General features: G+C 36.5%; 1 protein-coding gene across 16 annotated transcripts in view; it reads right to left on the reverse strand.

Annotated features, from left to right (window-relative positions):
* The window catches only part of KDM6A (lysine demethylase 6A), a 120,590-nt gene that overhangs the window by 41,612 nt on the left and 62,833 nt on the right, over positions 1 to 16,145 (reverse strand). For 6 of the 16 annotated variants that reach the window (XM_035315961.1, XM_035315958.1, XM_035315959.1 and 3 more), the window contains 9 exons: positions 15,025 to 15,118; positions 10,014 to 10,140; positions 7,189 to 7,287; positions 6,598 to 6,817; positions 5,902 to 6,036; positions 5,302 to 5,457; positions 4,558 to 4,653; positions 1,839 to 1,943; positions 834 to 1,229 (listed from right to left, as the gene is read on the reverse strand). In XM_035315961.1, coding sequence (XP_035171852.1) covers positions 834 to 1,229; positions 1,839 to 1,943; positions 4,558 to 4,653; positions 5,302 to 5,457; positions 5,902 to 6,036; positions 6,598 to 6,817; positions 7,189 to 7,287; positions 10,014 to 10,140; positions 15,025 to 15,118 — 1,428 coding nt within the window. The remainder of the gene's footprint in view (positions 1 to 833; positions 1,230 to 1,838; positions 1,944 to 4,557; positions 4,654 to 5,301; positions 5,458 to 5,901; positions 6,037 to 6,597; positions 6,818 to 7,188; positions 7,288 to 10,013; positions 10,141 to 15,024; positions 15,119 to 16,145) is intronic. The other 10 variants (XM_035315967.1, XM_035315966.1, XM_035315960.1 and 7 more) reach the window with 3 other exon arrangements.

Raw genomic sequence — 16,145 nt, forward strand, 5'->3', positions numbered from 1 at the left:
ATGGAGTTAAGTAGGAATGTATGTACATGTCTGTTCTCTAATTCTTCAACGTTAGACTAAAATAACATGCAGTAATAACTAAGCAAGGAAGTTTTGAGGAAGAAAACAATATTCTATCAAGCTGTATAACCAATCTGGTAAAACTGAATTATATCATTATGGTATCTTCCTCCACAAGGCCTTGCTAGGCCCACAACGCAAGCCTTAGAATATAGTCTTAGAAGATAAGACATTTAGGCTGAAATTAAAAGATAAGGTTCATCTTAAAGTTCCAGCACACACATACACAAAGTTCCCTTATACACTTTAATCTCCATGGATTTTTACTGACAGTATTTTGTTCTGCAAGTAACTGCGTGGCACTGATTGCTACACATTAATTTTGAAAGATCATACGGAAGCAAAATATGGGTAAAGATTATATCCTAATGATAATGTAATGAGAAAAATGACTACAACATTCAGCTTTCCATGAAATATGCACATTCCTACTATACTAAAAACAGTCATAATGTTTTACACTAATGAAGCAACAGTAAGACGTACAAATACTTCTTGGTGAAGAAATTTTTCTGGAAGGGTAGGAAGTTGAGCAGTATGCAACTGCATTCTTTGGTTTATGATCACTTTCTTTATCCTGAAAGCAGTTGATGTAATGCATATACGTTAAACAACAAAATGCAACAGGTAGGTTTAACCCACTGTATGTTTTACTTGCATGTGTCATCAACTTTAGGAAACAGAAAATGCATGTTGACAAATGAGAGACTTCAAATGGCAACATGCTTATTAAGCCTTCCTAGCATGCTGCACTCGTAAACTCAATTGCATACCTGAGTGGAGTTAGATAGTTGGTTTTTCCACGGCTCCTCTGCGCTGCTGGTCAGGTTTGTGCGGTTATGAGGTAGAGAGAGTGCGTTTCGCTGCAGGTAAGGCACGTTTCCATTACTTCCACTTTCTGTTATGTGATTATTGCCTATCAAAATAGTGTCTGTACTACCCAGCGTTCTTGCTGTGCTGCAGGGAATGGGGCCTGCTGGAAAGGGTCCATTAGCCATAGGCTGCCCAGGGCAGGCCGGACGGATTCCACGCTGAGCGACATTAGGCACTCTGGTTAGAGCAACCTGCGGCTGCTGACCAGAGACAGAGTTTGTAGGCAGTGATGAATCAGCTGTTGGCCCGTTAGGAATTCCAGTAGATCGTACCTGTGCAACTCCTGTTTGTCTCATCTAACGGAAGATGAACAAAGCACAAAAATATTAGTTACAGAATTGAAGAAGTAAGGATCATACAAGGCTTGTGTATTTTATTGCATATGGCTTCAGGTTTATATAGATTTTGACATCTTCCCAGTTGCTTTTGAGAAGTCAGATGACTCATGCTCACAAATGCGCTGAATGAATTTTAAGGTAAAGCTATCGGCACACTTTTCTTCTAGGCTCTTCAGTTTGAGTGTTAGCATTTTACTGCTAAAGTTGGACACTAAGAGAGAGAGAAGTGAACAATGAGAGCAGGAGAGATATGTTGTAATATGGCTTACTACAAGTAAGTATTTTTCAACTCAGACTGCTTTTAGATGCATCCACTCACTTTAGTTTGAAAGTGTGGCTTGAGAAGTTTTACATTCTCTGGTAGCCCTATAATAAAACACAACTAAAACCATTAAGTTTCAACCAGTAAGCCACAATTAAACTTTATACAAAAAAAAAATGACTTAATGTAATGTAGTAAAGGGCGTGAGAACTATGTACAATAAAAATTCTTAAGAATCCAATAAACACAACAGACACCATCATCAATAAAAGTTTTCTAGAACAGGAAAATATTTTTGTTCTCACCTGCTGGTGTTGCTGCATCAAGACAAACTGACTCTCCAGCTGTTCCAGCATAAGTTTCTGTGCTGGATTTAAATTATTTCTGTTTGCACGCAGCTGTTCCAAGTGCTGAAAAGAAAACCCAAACCAACAGCACAGTTCAGAATCATTACAGTTGTGTGCAAGTTTTAATAACTTTCTTGCATACATTACTAAACATTTTCTATGAAGACAAGATTTGCAAAGCTGAAAACACAATCGAGATTTCTAATGCAGACTAAGACGTATTTCCTTATACGTCTTATACGTCTGTAACGAAACCTTATTAGCAGTCACTAAAACTACAGAGACTTTCAAAATGATTTGAGTATATAATATTATCACTTCATAAAATTAAGTGAACTGGTATGGTAAAAGAAAACTACTTTAAAGCATGATTATATGGAATTCTTATTATCATTATGTTTTTAACCATCATTGTACCATCCTGTTCTTTTATTCGTGTCGTTCAGTACAAAGTCAATTCAACCTATAGTCACCCATTAAAACTTCTCCAGAACATATCAAGAACTCAGAAAACTATATAACCATTACAGAAAGCAGTATCTTAAGATACAATACTGAACTCATTTACAACTGAAATTTAAGTATTTACTACTAAAAGCACTGATTTTTGTGTTCCTTTGAAACACACACCTTTATTCTACCAATAAGACTGCTTTAAAGAAGTATGACAAATGCTGAAGCTGTGGAACACGAAAGAGCTATCTGAGAAGGAAAGGGATGCGTGTGGAATGGAGGTCAAAAGTTGCACTATGCAAAATGTGACATGCAGGTATTTCTATTGTTTTTAAGTACTGAATTATTTTATATCATTTTAAGTCCCTTCAAAAAAAAAAAAAGGAAAAAAATGGGAAAAAAAAAAAAAAAAGGAAAAAAATCAAAATGACCAAATCAGGTTTGCTTTAGTTGGTTTCAGGTCTGCATATATATACATCCTTCTCATTTCCTTTGCTTTGATTATGTTGCATTAGTAATAAATACATGGAAGTAATGTATTAAATGAAATATGGTTCATTCTACTTTGATGATGCATATTTGCCAAGTGTGTTTCCAAAAAATCCAAGGTCGTTTGAAAAAAAGGTTAAAGACAGGTTTATGCTGAACTCCCTGGATTAACAGTAGCTTCCAAACTCCCTGGATTAACAGTCCCTCTGTGAGGCACTGCAATGAGTAAGACCGATCCAATTATATAAGCGATTGTGAGATGAAAACAGGGTCTCCATGGGAGTATATGTACTGTGCATACAAACAGAAGCCAAAAACTGTGTTCTGCAGTTGTTTTTTTGCCTTTTAGAAGACATTTAAACAGGGCAGCAGGCACCAGAAAGACTGGCCTAGTCCCGGTGCTAGTAAAGGCAAGTCTGTGCTCCCCTCCAGTGCCCTGGGTGCAGAGGCTTTGCAGACAGTGGTGCTCTTACTGCCCATCAGTTCTGTGAAACCAACACCCATCCCTCCTCCACTGGCATGTTGCAGCCCCGGAGGCTACTCTGCAGCCACAGAGCCCTTTCCCCACCTGCTTTTGTTAGCTGGGCCATTTGGGACTTGCTACGTGCTATACCCAGCCTCTGAGGTGCCACTTTCAAAAGGCTGATTTAGAACATATAATAAACTTTTTATTCACTTTCCCCTTGCATCATATCCTCCTGCCTTTCCTATTTGTGTGTGCTGGAACCTTGTCAAACTATTGCTAGCAAATCCATTACCCCATACTTAGGGAAGCCTACTTATGCTGCCGCTTAATTATGATGAAGTTGGATCTGGAAAAGGCAAAACTGTAACAATGCCTGAAAAGGTGAAAAAGTAGTAGAACATAAAATAAGCAGACAGAAATAATGAGAACACATGGAGAGAGAGAAATGCAGAAGATAAGGGAAGACCAAAGCAGTGAGGGGTGAAAGATGGAGGGAAGGGAAGGAAAAATTATGCAGCATTGTACAGCCGGCATTGTTCAGATAAAGAAACAGCTGAAGATCTATATTGGGTGTTAAGGGGAATACTGCTCAGTCAGTCAGAATGCCTTCTGTCTCTGCACTGTATTCCCTTTTATTTTTCCCTGTATACAAAGCGGTATCTGTAATACATGGATGAGGGTTTCCAGCTATGCCTGATTTTCAAAATCTGGAATTCCTGATGAAGCTCACTGCAAACCCTCATGAACTGAAGGAAAAACAAAGTATCGTGACAAAAAAGACCTTAAGCAACGTTTCAGAAATAACAACTAGCATTTCATAGAAATATGTTAGATTTGGTTTGAATAATCCCATTTTATAGAATGTGCAAGTTTGTTTATGCAGTTTAAGACGTGAAGCTACCTGACAGGAGAAAGAGGATGCTACGATGCTTTTACACCTCCTTCAATATCTCCCACACTACACCGAGAAGCAAAATTCACTTGGCTCACAAGCATCACAATTTGCATATCTATCTTTAAAACATCATAAGAAAAAAGCATTACTGTATGCTCCTACTTACATTATAGAATTCAAACAACGTAAACCTTCAGTTTCTCCTGAAGATTATTTCATTATATACAGATTCCATAGGGAATCCATAAATACCAACACAACGTGTATTGTTTCTCATTGAGTATCAGAAATGTGAAACCCGAAGTATTTCTTTTCTCAAAAGAAAGAGAACAAACAAAAAAAAATCAAAGCTTCTGACCCTTTAACATATTTACCTGTAATTTCTGTGGTGTCAAGCACCAAGAATGAATTTGTTGTTGTACAGGAGGATGTGACACTGTATGGCCACTGCTCCAAACATCTGAAGTATTCTGAGAGAAAACATTATGTTAAAATGCTTGACTTTCAAATGGTTAACATCATTTTTCATATCTAGATTTTATCTTATGAAAGAACTAGTCATTGTTTCAAGAATAGCAATATACACAGAGAATATACTAAAGCACGCCAAACCTCCTTCTACTATTCCCATACAGTACCACAGCAGTAAAAAGGAAAAAGTAAATGATTCCTAATACCATGAGAAACAATCAAATCAAATTATGCAATTAACTTAAAGGTACACTAGCGTTAAAACTGAATACTTTTATCTACTGTAACACTATTACATGATGATGAAACACTTGGATTCTAAATATAAGCAAAGGCAATAGACAGGATGACATGGTTGTCTCCCTCTCTATCATCAGACTACGACTGTACTTTTTCACTTATACAACAATGATTGTAGTATAGTGCCAGCAATCTGCATTTGCCCTTTCACACTTCCTATCTGAACTGTAACCTCCTTATCAAACATATCACTGAAAAATGTTCTTTAATTTTTTTAAAAAAACATTCCCCACCTTGATGCCAAAGGATTGAAATTTACAGCACAAATTCTGTGCATGCTGCATCACTTTAGTGCGTATTTCCATAGAATTTTGGTAGGGGGCTCTTTAGGTCATCAGAATATATACCTTTGTTGGACTAGATGTTCTTTTCCTCTTGGCAGGACTGGTCAGGTCATCTACTTGGCTAGAAGGAATCATGTGTAGTGGCAAGGATTGCTGTGAAATTGGTGTTTGAGTGAGGCCTAGTACAGGTTCAGTATTTGGATGATGAGGTTTACAAGCCTAAGAATCACAGAAGGAAGACAAAAATATGGTTCTATATATTCTTAGTTGTTTCCTTTAAACTACATATTTTAACAGCCCACATATTTTAAAAGGGCTGAGCAGATATTCTGAAGCCGATCTCAAAAACTGAAAAATCAGTTTCCATATGGTCATCAATGGAGGAATGTGTACCTTTCAAGGGATTATTAAACCACTGCAGCATTTCTATTTAAGATGAAATCTTTTAAAATCATGAAAATCCACAAAGGTTCTAAATTGGTACCCCCATCTTTCTCCCATATTAGAGGGAGCTACTTCTCGATCTAGTATACCTTTGCAAATAAATCAAAGGCTTTTCATTAATAAAAGCCAGTCCTGCACTCCATAAAATAAGCTTGACCACTACAGATTGTAAAGAACCCTTAAAGCTGGGCACCTGCAGAACATAACCCAACTTCTCACCTGCTGTGCTGTGTTCATGGCACCCTGCCTGGAGGTAAGCTCTGCGGGGATTGGTAGGCTCCATGCCTCCTCAATACTAGGAAGTAATTTAGTTTTATTCTGTAGACTACCTTGTGGAAGGTTACACAACTGAGCCTAGGAAAAATTATGTAAAAAGCAAATTTAACACAAGCCTACTTTAGTAAGAGCAAGTCCATGAAATCTTCCTATATGCTGTAGCTAATTATGTCTTAAAAGAGAGGATAGATTTAAAATTTGGGGTTTTAGAAAGGTGCTAAGTATAAAGAGGGTAACCAGAATATAAACCTTTGTGAGAATCAGAACAAAGATGAGCTCTGGATTCAGAGGTCTCATAATTCTTTTTTTCTGAAATTGCAAACAAGAGTGAAAGATAGTGTGTGTGTGTTCTCTCTCTACGTTATGAGAACTTAAAAATGCAGACAATACAAAGAAAAAGTGAAGTGATGTAAAACAGTATGCATTAATTAAATGTGCAAAATAGAGTTTATAAGGAATTAAATTTCACTTAAAAATGAAGAAATAAAATATTACAGGCTATGATATGCTTACAATACATATGAAAACAGGTTATACACACCACAAACAACTGCAAGTTACATTTGTGTGCTACTCCTCCCCTCCCCTCCGATATGTATTTGGAAGAGTATTTCCCGCTTCTTAAAACTTTAGCTTTACCTGTAAATACTTTATCCGTGCTGCAAGTGCAGAGGTATTACTACAATTTTTGCTCCTAGTTGCATTTAAGTAGCATTTAATGGCATCCTGAGGCTGGTTGCAGGACTCATAGAGTGTGCCTAGGTCCATCCAGGCTGCAGCATGGCCATGGTCCAATTGTACAGCACAGATATAGGCCTGTAAAGCATCCATAGGCTGATTTTGCTGTTGATACAGCACACTGAATAGAAAGATTAGTGAAGTTGAGAATTAATAACAAAGTCAAAATACAATGAAATATACATATCCACCCCACAGCCCTTAATAAACTTCGCTGTTATATAAAGCGCAGCAATAAGCATAAACAACGTATTTATAAAATCTTAACATGCAAAGCGCATACACAAAGCATATTCATTATTTTTAGAAATTGAGAAAGCAAATATAAATGTAATATTTAAACTTCAAATCAGACAAATCTGATGACAAAGGTAGAAATAAAAAGGCTTTATGGTCCACTTGAGAGCACAAAGGAGTTAAAAAGCTGGTTTTCTTCATTCATATATATGCATTAGCATTGAATTTCACTGTATTACCCTGTTTCATTCTTACCCTATAGAACACCATGTATCTGCACTTGCTTCTGATTTATCAATAGATTGCCTATAAGATATAAAGGCATCCTGAACTTTCCCAATACTTGAATAGCACCTGGGAGAAGAAAAAAAGAACTTTGGTAATATTTAAGGAAGTTAATCAGAGAGGATGGCTTACCAACACTAGTCTGATAAATGTTAAATCATGCAAATACATACTCATCTAGATGAATCCAAACATTTGCTGTTTCTGAACGCTGGGCACAAGCAGACTCAAATTTCTTTGTCAACATATATTACGAACTGTTTATTTGAGAAGTACACCCGAGCTGTTTAAACCCTTAGCTTACTGCATTCACAAGGAAAGCAGAAGTCACACTACAGTTTGAAGAGCTACATTTGTTTTGCTTACAGTATCTCAGTGGTCAACAGGGAAAATATTTATCTACGGACAGCATTTTAAAGAAACAATTACGCTACCTATTTCATGAAACTTACTGTAATAAAATATCATCTTCTACAAGGAGTGTTTCATGATCATTAAGAGATAATGACTAATTCAATCAAGATGGTCCTTGACTGCCTTGGAAATTTCTTATATGCATTTCTCATATTTCAGTAAGATTTCAAGTAATGAACAACATACCAGTTTTACCACATATGCAGACCAAGACATTCTCTAAAAAAACCTTGCTTGTCTGGATTTTTTTTGTCGTTTTCTTACTTGAATATTATGTATTACTACAACTTCACAGGTATTCTGGCATTATAAGCAGAAATATCAGGTCTTGAAAGAGAACTACCATTATACCACAGGGAATAATACCTACCTTTTTAAAATGAAAACCTTCAAATAAGTAAAATATTAAAAATGCATATGCGTTTGCTAGGTTTGTTTACAATAGCTCTGTTCCTTATATTGTTTGTAGTAAGTTTTCTTGGAAAAAGAACTCACAGCTTTCAAAGCAGATAGATAACAAGATAAAATTTATTCTAGTAAAAAATAATATCGAAGCAAACCAGTACAGGTGAAGATCCATCAAACATGCTACACTTCTGTATATTCTTAAGGCTCACTAGAAAGTAATATCTAGTGATACTTGGTCTAAAAAGGCCCATTGAATCTCAACACAATGTTTCAGAAGATCATTTTAATCACAGTCTAACCCAAGTTCTAATAGGCATGTTGAAATCTGTCTGATTAACAGATACACAGAGACTCTAATTAAGGTAACACTAACATTAAGCACCCAACAAAACCTTAATGAAGGGGGGTGTGGTGTTGCATTTGTTTGTTTGTTTGTTTGTTTGGGGGGGGGAAGATTAGAGAGGGGTGGAGATGGAGACGTGGTGGTGGTTTATTTTTTGCGAGCTATCTAGGAAGCTAGCTTTAAATCAAGGTGCTATCCAGTTTGGTGGAAGGCCAGAAGAAGAAGAAACAACAAAAGGGAATACACAGGGAGCAAGAAAAAGAGGAAGAGCAAATGCACAGACAGACCAGCCCTGTAACCTTATTATTCTCCTTTTCTCCTGCCAGCATATGGATTGGAAGAATGAGGCACACAAATTTCAGTGTAGTCCTCCCTGTACAGTGTAAGGGACACTTCCACTAGGTTTTCTCTTCCCCCTTTTCCTCCATTCCTCACCCTCATTCGTATGGTCCTAGGTTTCACCCCAACCACATTAAATCCGAGGCACAGCAAGAGCACAGCAGCTGCCCACAACACTCCACAGAGCCCTGGCTCTGCCCTGCTTCTGTGTAAGAAATCAACTAGCTCTAGCCACATGGAATAGGACTTCAGAGGAAAAAAAGAAAAAACAGGATTTTATGCCAGCAGATGACAAGATGAGCCAGACAATCCCTGGCTAGTTTTCCTCTTTTCTCCCCACTCCTACTTCAACCCTGTGCCCTTCACACTCACTGCCTGTGCTCCTCCCTTAGCCTGCTGGTTTAGAAGCATTGTCCTAAAGGACCAGCTGCAGGAATGAAACACTAGGGTGAAAAAAGTGTGTTCTGGTTGTGTTTGACAAGAACCTCCAAGAAAGTGAGCTGGAAAATACCAAGGTTACTATATTAATTTTCTTTCTGCGTAATTTTATTTAATGTATTTCTCAACAGAACTGACCCATTCACATATGGACTTAAACTGTTCTCAAAACTTTCGGATGTATAGAAAGCAAGTTGGACTGTTACTCGCCAAAACCCAAATATTCCAAGAGTTACTGCTGGCATGTTTATAAGCACCCCATTTTCTTTAAAAGGAGACCACGAAGAGTCATCAAGTCAATACGATTTACATCTTGGAGTGAGTTAATTTTCAAGTGAAAAATGCTGTGTACAAGTAGAGATGAACACAACACATAAGAAGAAATTAAAAGGGATCCACCTGAGCTATCCTGGCCTAATATTTAGTTGTAATCTATTCTGTTTGCAGTCGACTGTATACCTGAGAAAAGTATTGGTATTTTAGTGCTGAAATGGATTGAGATTAGAAGTGAGATTTTGACAAAAAATAAACAGTGAATAATCAGAAAAGTAAAAACAAGCAGGGGAAACTGACATGAGTGTAAACTTGTAAACTGAATAATAACTACAAAAAAAGCAGGACCACTTAGGTATTATAATTCATTTCTACTTCTTATCTATATTCATCCCAAGTATGTCAGCACCTTGTCTTTCTATACACTTGCCAGAAAATTAGACTTCAGTAGATATATACATTTTTTCCCTTCATTTTTCCTCCAAAGCTGCTAAGGACAACATAAAAGATAACTCCTAATAATCAGTATCCTCAAAGAAGCTACAAATACAGTTAGAGTGTCTGTAAAGTCATCTCTCACCTTCCAAGGAAATACCAGGATTGACCAGAATTTGGATCCGCTTCTAGTGATTTCTGGAGATATTGTATAGCATAACTTTCCTTGGTTGCCTTGTCTCCAAGCTGATCCACGGTGTGATGCATCCAGCCTAGAGAAAGAATCCATAAATGGCAGAAGTGAATTTCTCCAAGACTACTTAATGCTTTGGCACAGCAGGATATTGACAGCTTTAGTTCCTATTTAAAAACAGGAATATGAAACAATGCTATTGCTTACATACACTATTATGAATGAAACTTTAAAAATTTACTTTTTATGTTCTACACTAAAATTACAGGCTGAAAGGGCCTAGAGTGAAAATTACTTTCAGGTGGTTTTAAAATATCTTTGTTTAAAGCATCTTCTACAAGGTTAGAAACGTAACTATTAACCACTCGATCTTCTTCTATAAAAAAGTTAACTTAAAAATGTTAACTCCTTTCTTCTCTGAACAGAGGCACCTTTCCTGTTGTGAAAAATGTGTTACAGGGAGAATGGTGGTATATCTATTATCTGTATATTATTTTTCAGCTTTACTTCTTACCCTTTCCTTCTAAATGCTGATATTCATCCTATATGTATATTTGTACTATCCCCCAACAGAATATTGGTAAGAAATGCCGTATCTCCACTTAGTTTTCATACGTTGTTATTTTGTCTTCACTGCTGTAGCATCCTTTTCCTTTTACCTTGGCAAACATAATCACCTCTCACCTACATACCAAATTCTGCTAAAACAATCATTTTATTTTCTCACCTGACCACACGATATCCTTCCATATCCTTCCCTTTTTTTACTTACATTAGATAAATTATTTATCTCCACTTTAATAGCCTTCCACAATCCATGCCCCCAAAACATCTTTTACATGCTACTGAAGTATATCTCTGCTCTAGCAATGATGTAAGACTTGGTTACCATTTCAAATAAAGCACCTTTATCTACTTAATCTTGTTCCTATTTAGCTCTGTGCTTAGGTGGAATCGCCTTTAAGCAGTCACAAAGTTATCCCATTGCTATTAATATCATGAGTATGAGGAAATCCTTTGTAAAAGGCTGCTGACTTGCTGAAGTCTCAACCTACCACACTGGTCAATAATGTCTTGCTGTTAACTTAATCTCCATGTATTTGTCTTAATAACCCATCGTTTTTTGCTTAACATTTGTAAACTCTAAGATATGACAATAGACTGTCCCTATGTTTTTATAGTACCCTGCTCAAACGTGAGCCTTTGTGAAATACTTTATCAGTTTATGCAAAGCTTGGCTATTTTATGAAAGTTTTAGCTACAAACAGTTGTACACACACCTGCACTGAATGTCCATTTTAGACCCCTATTAACTAAGCTTTAGCACCCTAAGCTTATCCTTCGTGGTACAGTCTAACTACAAAAACGTAGTATCATTTAAAGGATCAGAGCCTGCCTGCCTCATCTGAAATGTGAGATAAAGTAAGCAAGGCTGAGAACTGAACTAATGAGTATTTGCAGCCTTACTTCACACTCTGTAATTAGACTACACCTTAAATACCTTATTCCACGTCTTCTATATGTTTTACATATATATTTTTTTTCAATTCCATGGGCTTAAAGCTCATCAACAGTCACAGCAACACTTTTGCAAATGGAAGGCAAACTTCCGAGCTTTAAAAAATAGGCAATCTAGGAGAAAATTCTATCTAGTGAACAATAGTGCTCGAGCTGTTTTAACAAGTTTCCAAGTCTCCACTTGGAAACTGTGGTCAGGAGGTTAAGTTTGAATATTTCATGGACTGCGAGAAATACCAGGTTAGAAGTCAAGCGGTTACAGTGCTGACAAAAGAGTGCTTTATCTTGTCTGAAGATGGATCAAGTCAAAACACTGCCCATCAGGGGAAAAAAAAAAAAAAAAGCAGGCATTTTTGCAGAAATACGTAACATACACAACATTCTTTCATGGACTTCATAAACAAACCACGATTTTTATGCACATCCCAGGTCAGTGAAGTTCTTAAGCATATAGCAAATATTCATGCTCTAAGAAAAAGGTTTATGTGAGCGTGGTCATCTGAATGCACCTGCGCAACTGGGATAAAATAAGGATAAAATGTATTGGGTGAAGTGGTAGGCAAAGCCCGAGTGAGATAAAAGTAATAAATAGTTCAGAAAGCCTAAACATGGGTAAAACAGACATTAAACATTTTCCCAAATCTTCCGAAGTGTTGTCTGGTGATGCCTATTTTATGCTTAACCTGAACCTTGCTGGCCTGAGAGATAACATGCTGTATCGTCAGATCTTTACTGAGGTTCACTGATAAGAAACAAGAATCTACTTCTACGAGATAGAAACAAGAAGTACCAAAGCCTATCTAGTTTCACTGCTCAACCAAGTGTTGCTTCCTGATTTTATCTGCCTACCTGAGGGGAGGTGAAAAAGGCAGAAGGCAAGAGAGGGAGAACAAAGTTTTCTACTGGAACAGCACAGGTAAAGGAAACTGGATCTCTCGTTTCCTCACGCATAAAATGGAAGAATGTATAGAAAGATGGCAGTCTAAAAACCTTAATAAACTGTCTAGTTTCTCCTTTGCAAGACCTAACTCAAATTGTCAACTAGAACGCTGAATACTCATCTACTTCTGGGACCTTTTCAGTGTTATAATCAAAAATGCTGATTTTGTCCATGCTCCAGGCTCGTTTTCAGGACTTTATAATGTGATTTGTAACAAATCACCGTGTTTCCTCTGCAAGAGCATGTTCCAGCCTGGCTCATGCTTCAGTTGGTTTTATGCCTATCAATCACTCTCATGCTGAACTTACGGCAATTGCTTTTTTCCCTGAAAAACATCATCTCAGACTCTGAAGAGGTGAGCCTCTTCCCTGTTTTAGTAACTCACAGTGGCTCATCCAATTATACAGACACCTCCTAAGAATGCTCCCAGATAAAAGTCCTTGGGAGAGTGCTTTGGGAAAAAGCAGATGCTTACATTGTTCCTACACTCCTCCTTATGCAACTGTTAATTACAATTGGAGAAAGAATACTGGGACAGATTCGATCTTCAGTTTCATCTGGTAAGGCTGTCCTTATTTAATGTAATTTTAGGCAAAGTGGTGAAACGAATTATTGTCTGGAAAGCAAATGAATTGTGGTAAAAAAGAAGAAACAAACTGTTCTTATCCAACTGCACAGATCTTCCTGTTACATCTATCGGAACTAATTAGCACGCATCAGCTCAAACACATACATATTTCTCTGAGAATCACAAGCTTCTCTTCCACAATGACGTGTTCTGGAGACCAGCAACAGGAGCAAAGTTTTTAATAATTCTCCCAAACAACATCTAAACTTCCCTAGATTTCAACTCTAGCTCAATAACCATTAACTAGCTAAGGAAAATAAACAAAAGGGATTTTCATGCCAAAATAATTTTTCTGTTTGAGTAAAAAAAAACTTCAATATAAAAATACATTTTGATTGTTTTTTGCCAGTAGCATTCTGGCAGGTGGCAGGTATTTTCTATTCTTTTTTCTAAGCAGCACTGTACCACCCAGACCATGCTTCCTTAGGAGGTGTTTTATTATCAGTTGCTAGAACCTGGATCCGTGATAAACACCACACTGATAAACAGAATACTGGCAGCAAAGATGAAAAGAAATGGTATTGTTCCTTGACTGTTCTGGTTAAAACCACTCTGTCCCTTCCTCCACATAGAAGCTACCCCCACTATCACAACCAGGTGCCCTATGCTGATTGAACAGGGGAAGTGAATCCAGTTTTTAGACAGCACTGCTCTGATTGATGGCACAGAGACCTGCGGTATGATTTCGTGAATACAACCATGCCTTTGCTTCTAGTCTAGCAACGGGTCAGAGTTGAAAAAGCACTGGTCAGCTATTTTGGGCAGTCTATCTCCTGTTGATTTTATGTGTAGCTGTTCTGGGTGAAACTGCTGACAATTTATACTAGGTGGGACAGTACCAAGTTAAAGAAAAAAATTTCAAAAATTAAAAAATCAAATGAGATACTGAAACATAAGGAATGCTGTCATGTGAAAAGAAGATCAGCATCGAGATTCCAGCAGTTTCATTTGTTATTTCACATACAAAAATCAAAAGCTAAACAAATTAGAGCCCACTCCAAATACATATACAACTGGCATTACAAAAAAATAAAAGTATTGTGGCCATAACTTAGTACCAGGTACTAATTTGAATTTAAAAACCACTGTGTGAAGGGAAAAAAAATAATAAAAAAAAGATGGGCATAAGCAGGCTAAATTAATATTTGGAATAATAAATTAGATGAGGAACATGGAGAAAGTGAATGAAGAATTTGCACTGGACTGAATAATTTTAACAAAATATTCTGGAAATACTTTTAGAAGGCATATAGGGCAAATGTAATTTATTCTACCCACCCATTACAAATTTTTGTCTACAAAGGATTTATCAGCTTTCTATAAATATAGGAGATGACCAATTTTAAAAGGTAGTGTGTTTTCACTTTTTTGGTACCTTCTGTTATGGAATCTGATCATAAAATTTTAGTTAGAAGAGCATGTTTTTTATTAAACACTAATAATTATGAAGAAAGAAAAGGTACAATTTTCATTTGCAGTGTTCTTCTATTCTGCAGCAGAAAAGAGTATTTTGGTTTACTGCCCTTAACCTGGCTGTTCAAGGGATGTTCCCCGAGGCAGAATTCAGAATTCAAAGAATACTGAATTCAACTACTGTACTTTTGTCTCTGAAAAATCATCCCCTCATTGCCCAAAACCTGTAGCACAGATACTGCAGCAAGTCTAAGAGCTTTTTAATTTTCTAAGTTTAATTAAAATATTTCCCTTCTCTCTTATTTTCTTAATTATCTACTGTTACGCTTTCTATTTTGGGTGAAAAACTCACGTATGATACTCGGTGTTTAAGACTCACTTTGGAAATGGAGCCTTAAAACACCATTGCTGAATGCAAAGATAGAAAAAAGAAACACAGGAAAATAAAAGTTGATTTTACATACCTAACTGCTGTAAGACAGTTGCTTTTACTTGTGCAGGAAGGTTTTCGATCTGCAAAAGTTGTTCATAAGCTTCCTTTGCAGAGTGATACTTTCTCTGCAAAAGGAAAAAAGTAAATTGATTAATCATAAAGCTTACAATAGATCACCAATAGCAACGATTTCACAGCACTGACAGCACACAAACACATTGACCAAAAAAATCTAGAACGTTTTTCTTGCATACAGTGCATATGAAAGCTTTCCTGAGTGACGTATATATATATGTTAAGAGAATAACTTCCATAGTATTTAATATAAATTAAATATTTAAAATATTCAAGGAAAATTTGTAAATGATTAAATTTGGTCAGCTCCGCACACATGCATTATGCTTCTTATACTAAAATGAACATACTGCTTTTTAAGGGGAATGCTTGATGGTGAGTCTACATCTGAAAAAAGAACCTACACATATTACTCCCAGGAAATTCATAAGAGAAATGAAGACCATCAGTAACCGGTGGCTGGTAAAATTTTGCATCTCCCTTCTCTGTGCTATATTTGAACTGCCTTTCCAATCTATTTGTTGTATGGTATGAGTACCACCATACGTAGAATTAAAACATATCCACAGATTATGCCTAGAGAATGACAGCATGCACTCTTATTATTTGCCATACAGTTAAGACGTGCTTAAAGGATGGAAACATTCAATTCTCAACTCCCTGCATAAACAGGTCTTGAAACAGAAAACACATTTCCTCGGTTAGAATCATGGTCTTTATTAACTTCTGGAACAGTATAAGCTGCGTTGTGCACATTAAAGGTTAAGAATTATTGATTTTTATTTTTTATCTTTTGGTAAGTGTCCACATCTGCTTATCTTCATATTAACGTAACAATAATTTATTTAAAGTCAACTTATTCTAAATGCTTAATTCTTCTGTTCCTCCTCTCCCACACAAGTCTACAAGGTATAAAGTCGAAGTCTGTTAGAACTGGGAATTTATTTTTTAAGTTTCTAAAAATTCTACGCTATATATATTATTTTTTTAAATAAAAATACACTTTCAGATAATTCAACATTAGACCTCATTCTGGCAAACAAATGAAGAGCATATTAAAATAAACAGGGCCAACTA

Source organism: Oxyura jamaicensis, chromosome 1, assembly GCF_011077185.1.
Source record: "Oxyura jamaicensis isolate SHBP4307 breed ruddy duck chromosome 1, BPBGC_Ojam_1.0, whole genome shotgun sequence".
In the NCBI taxonomy this organism is placed as follows: Eukaryota; Metazoa; Chordata; class Aves; order Anseriformes; family Anatidae; genus Oxyura; species Oxyura jamaicensis.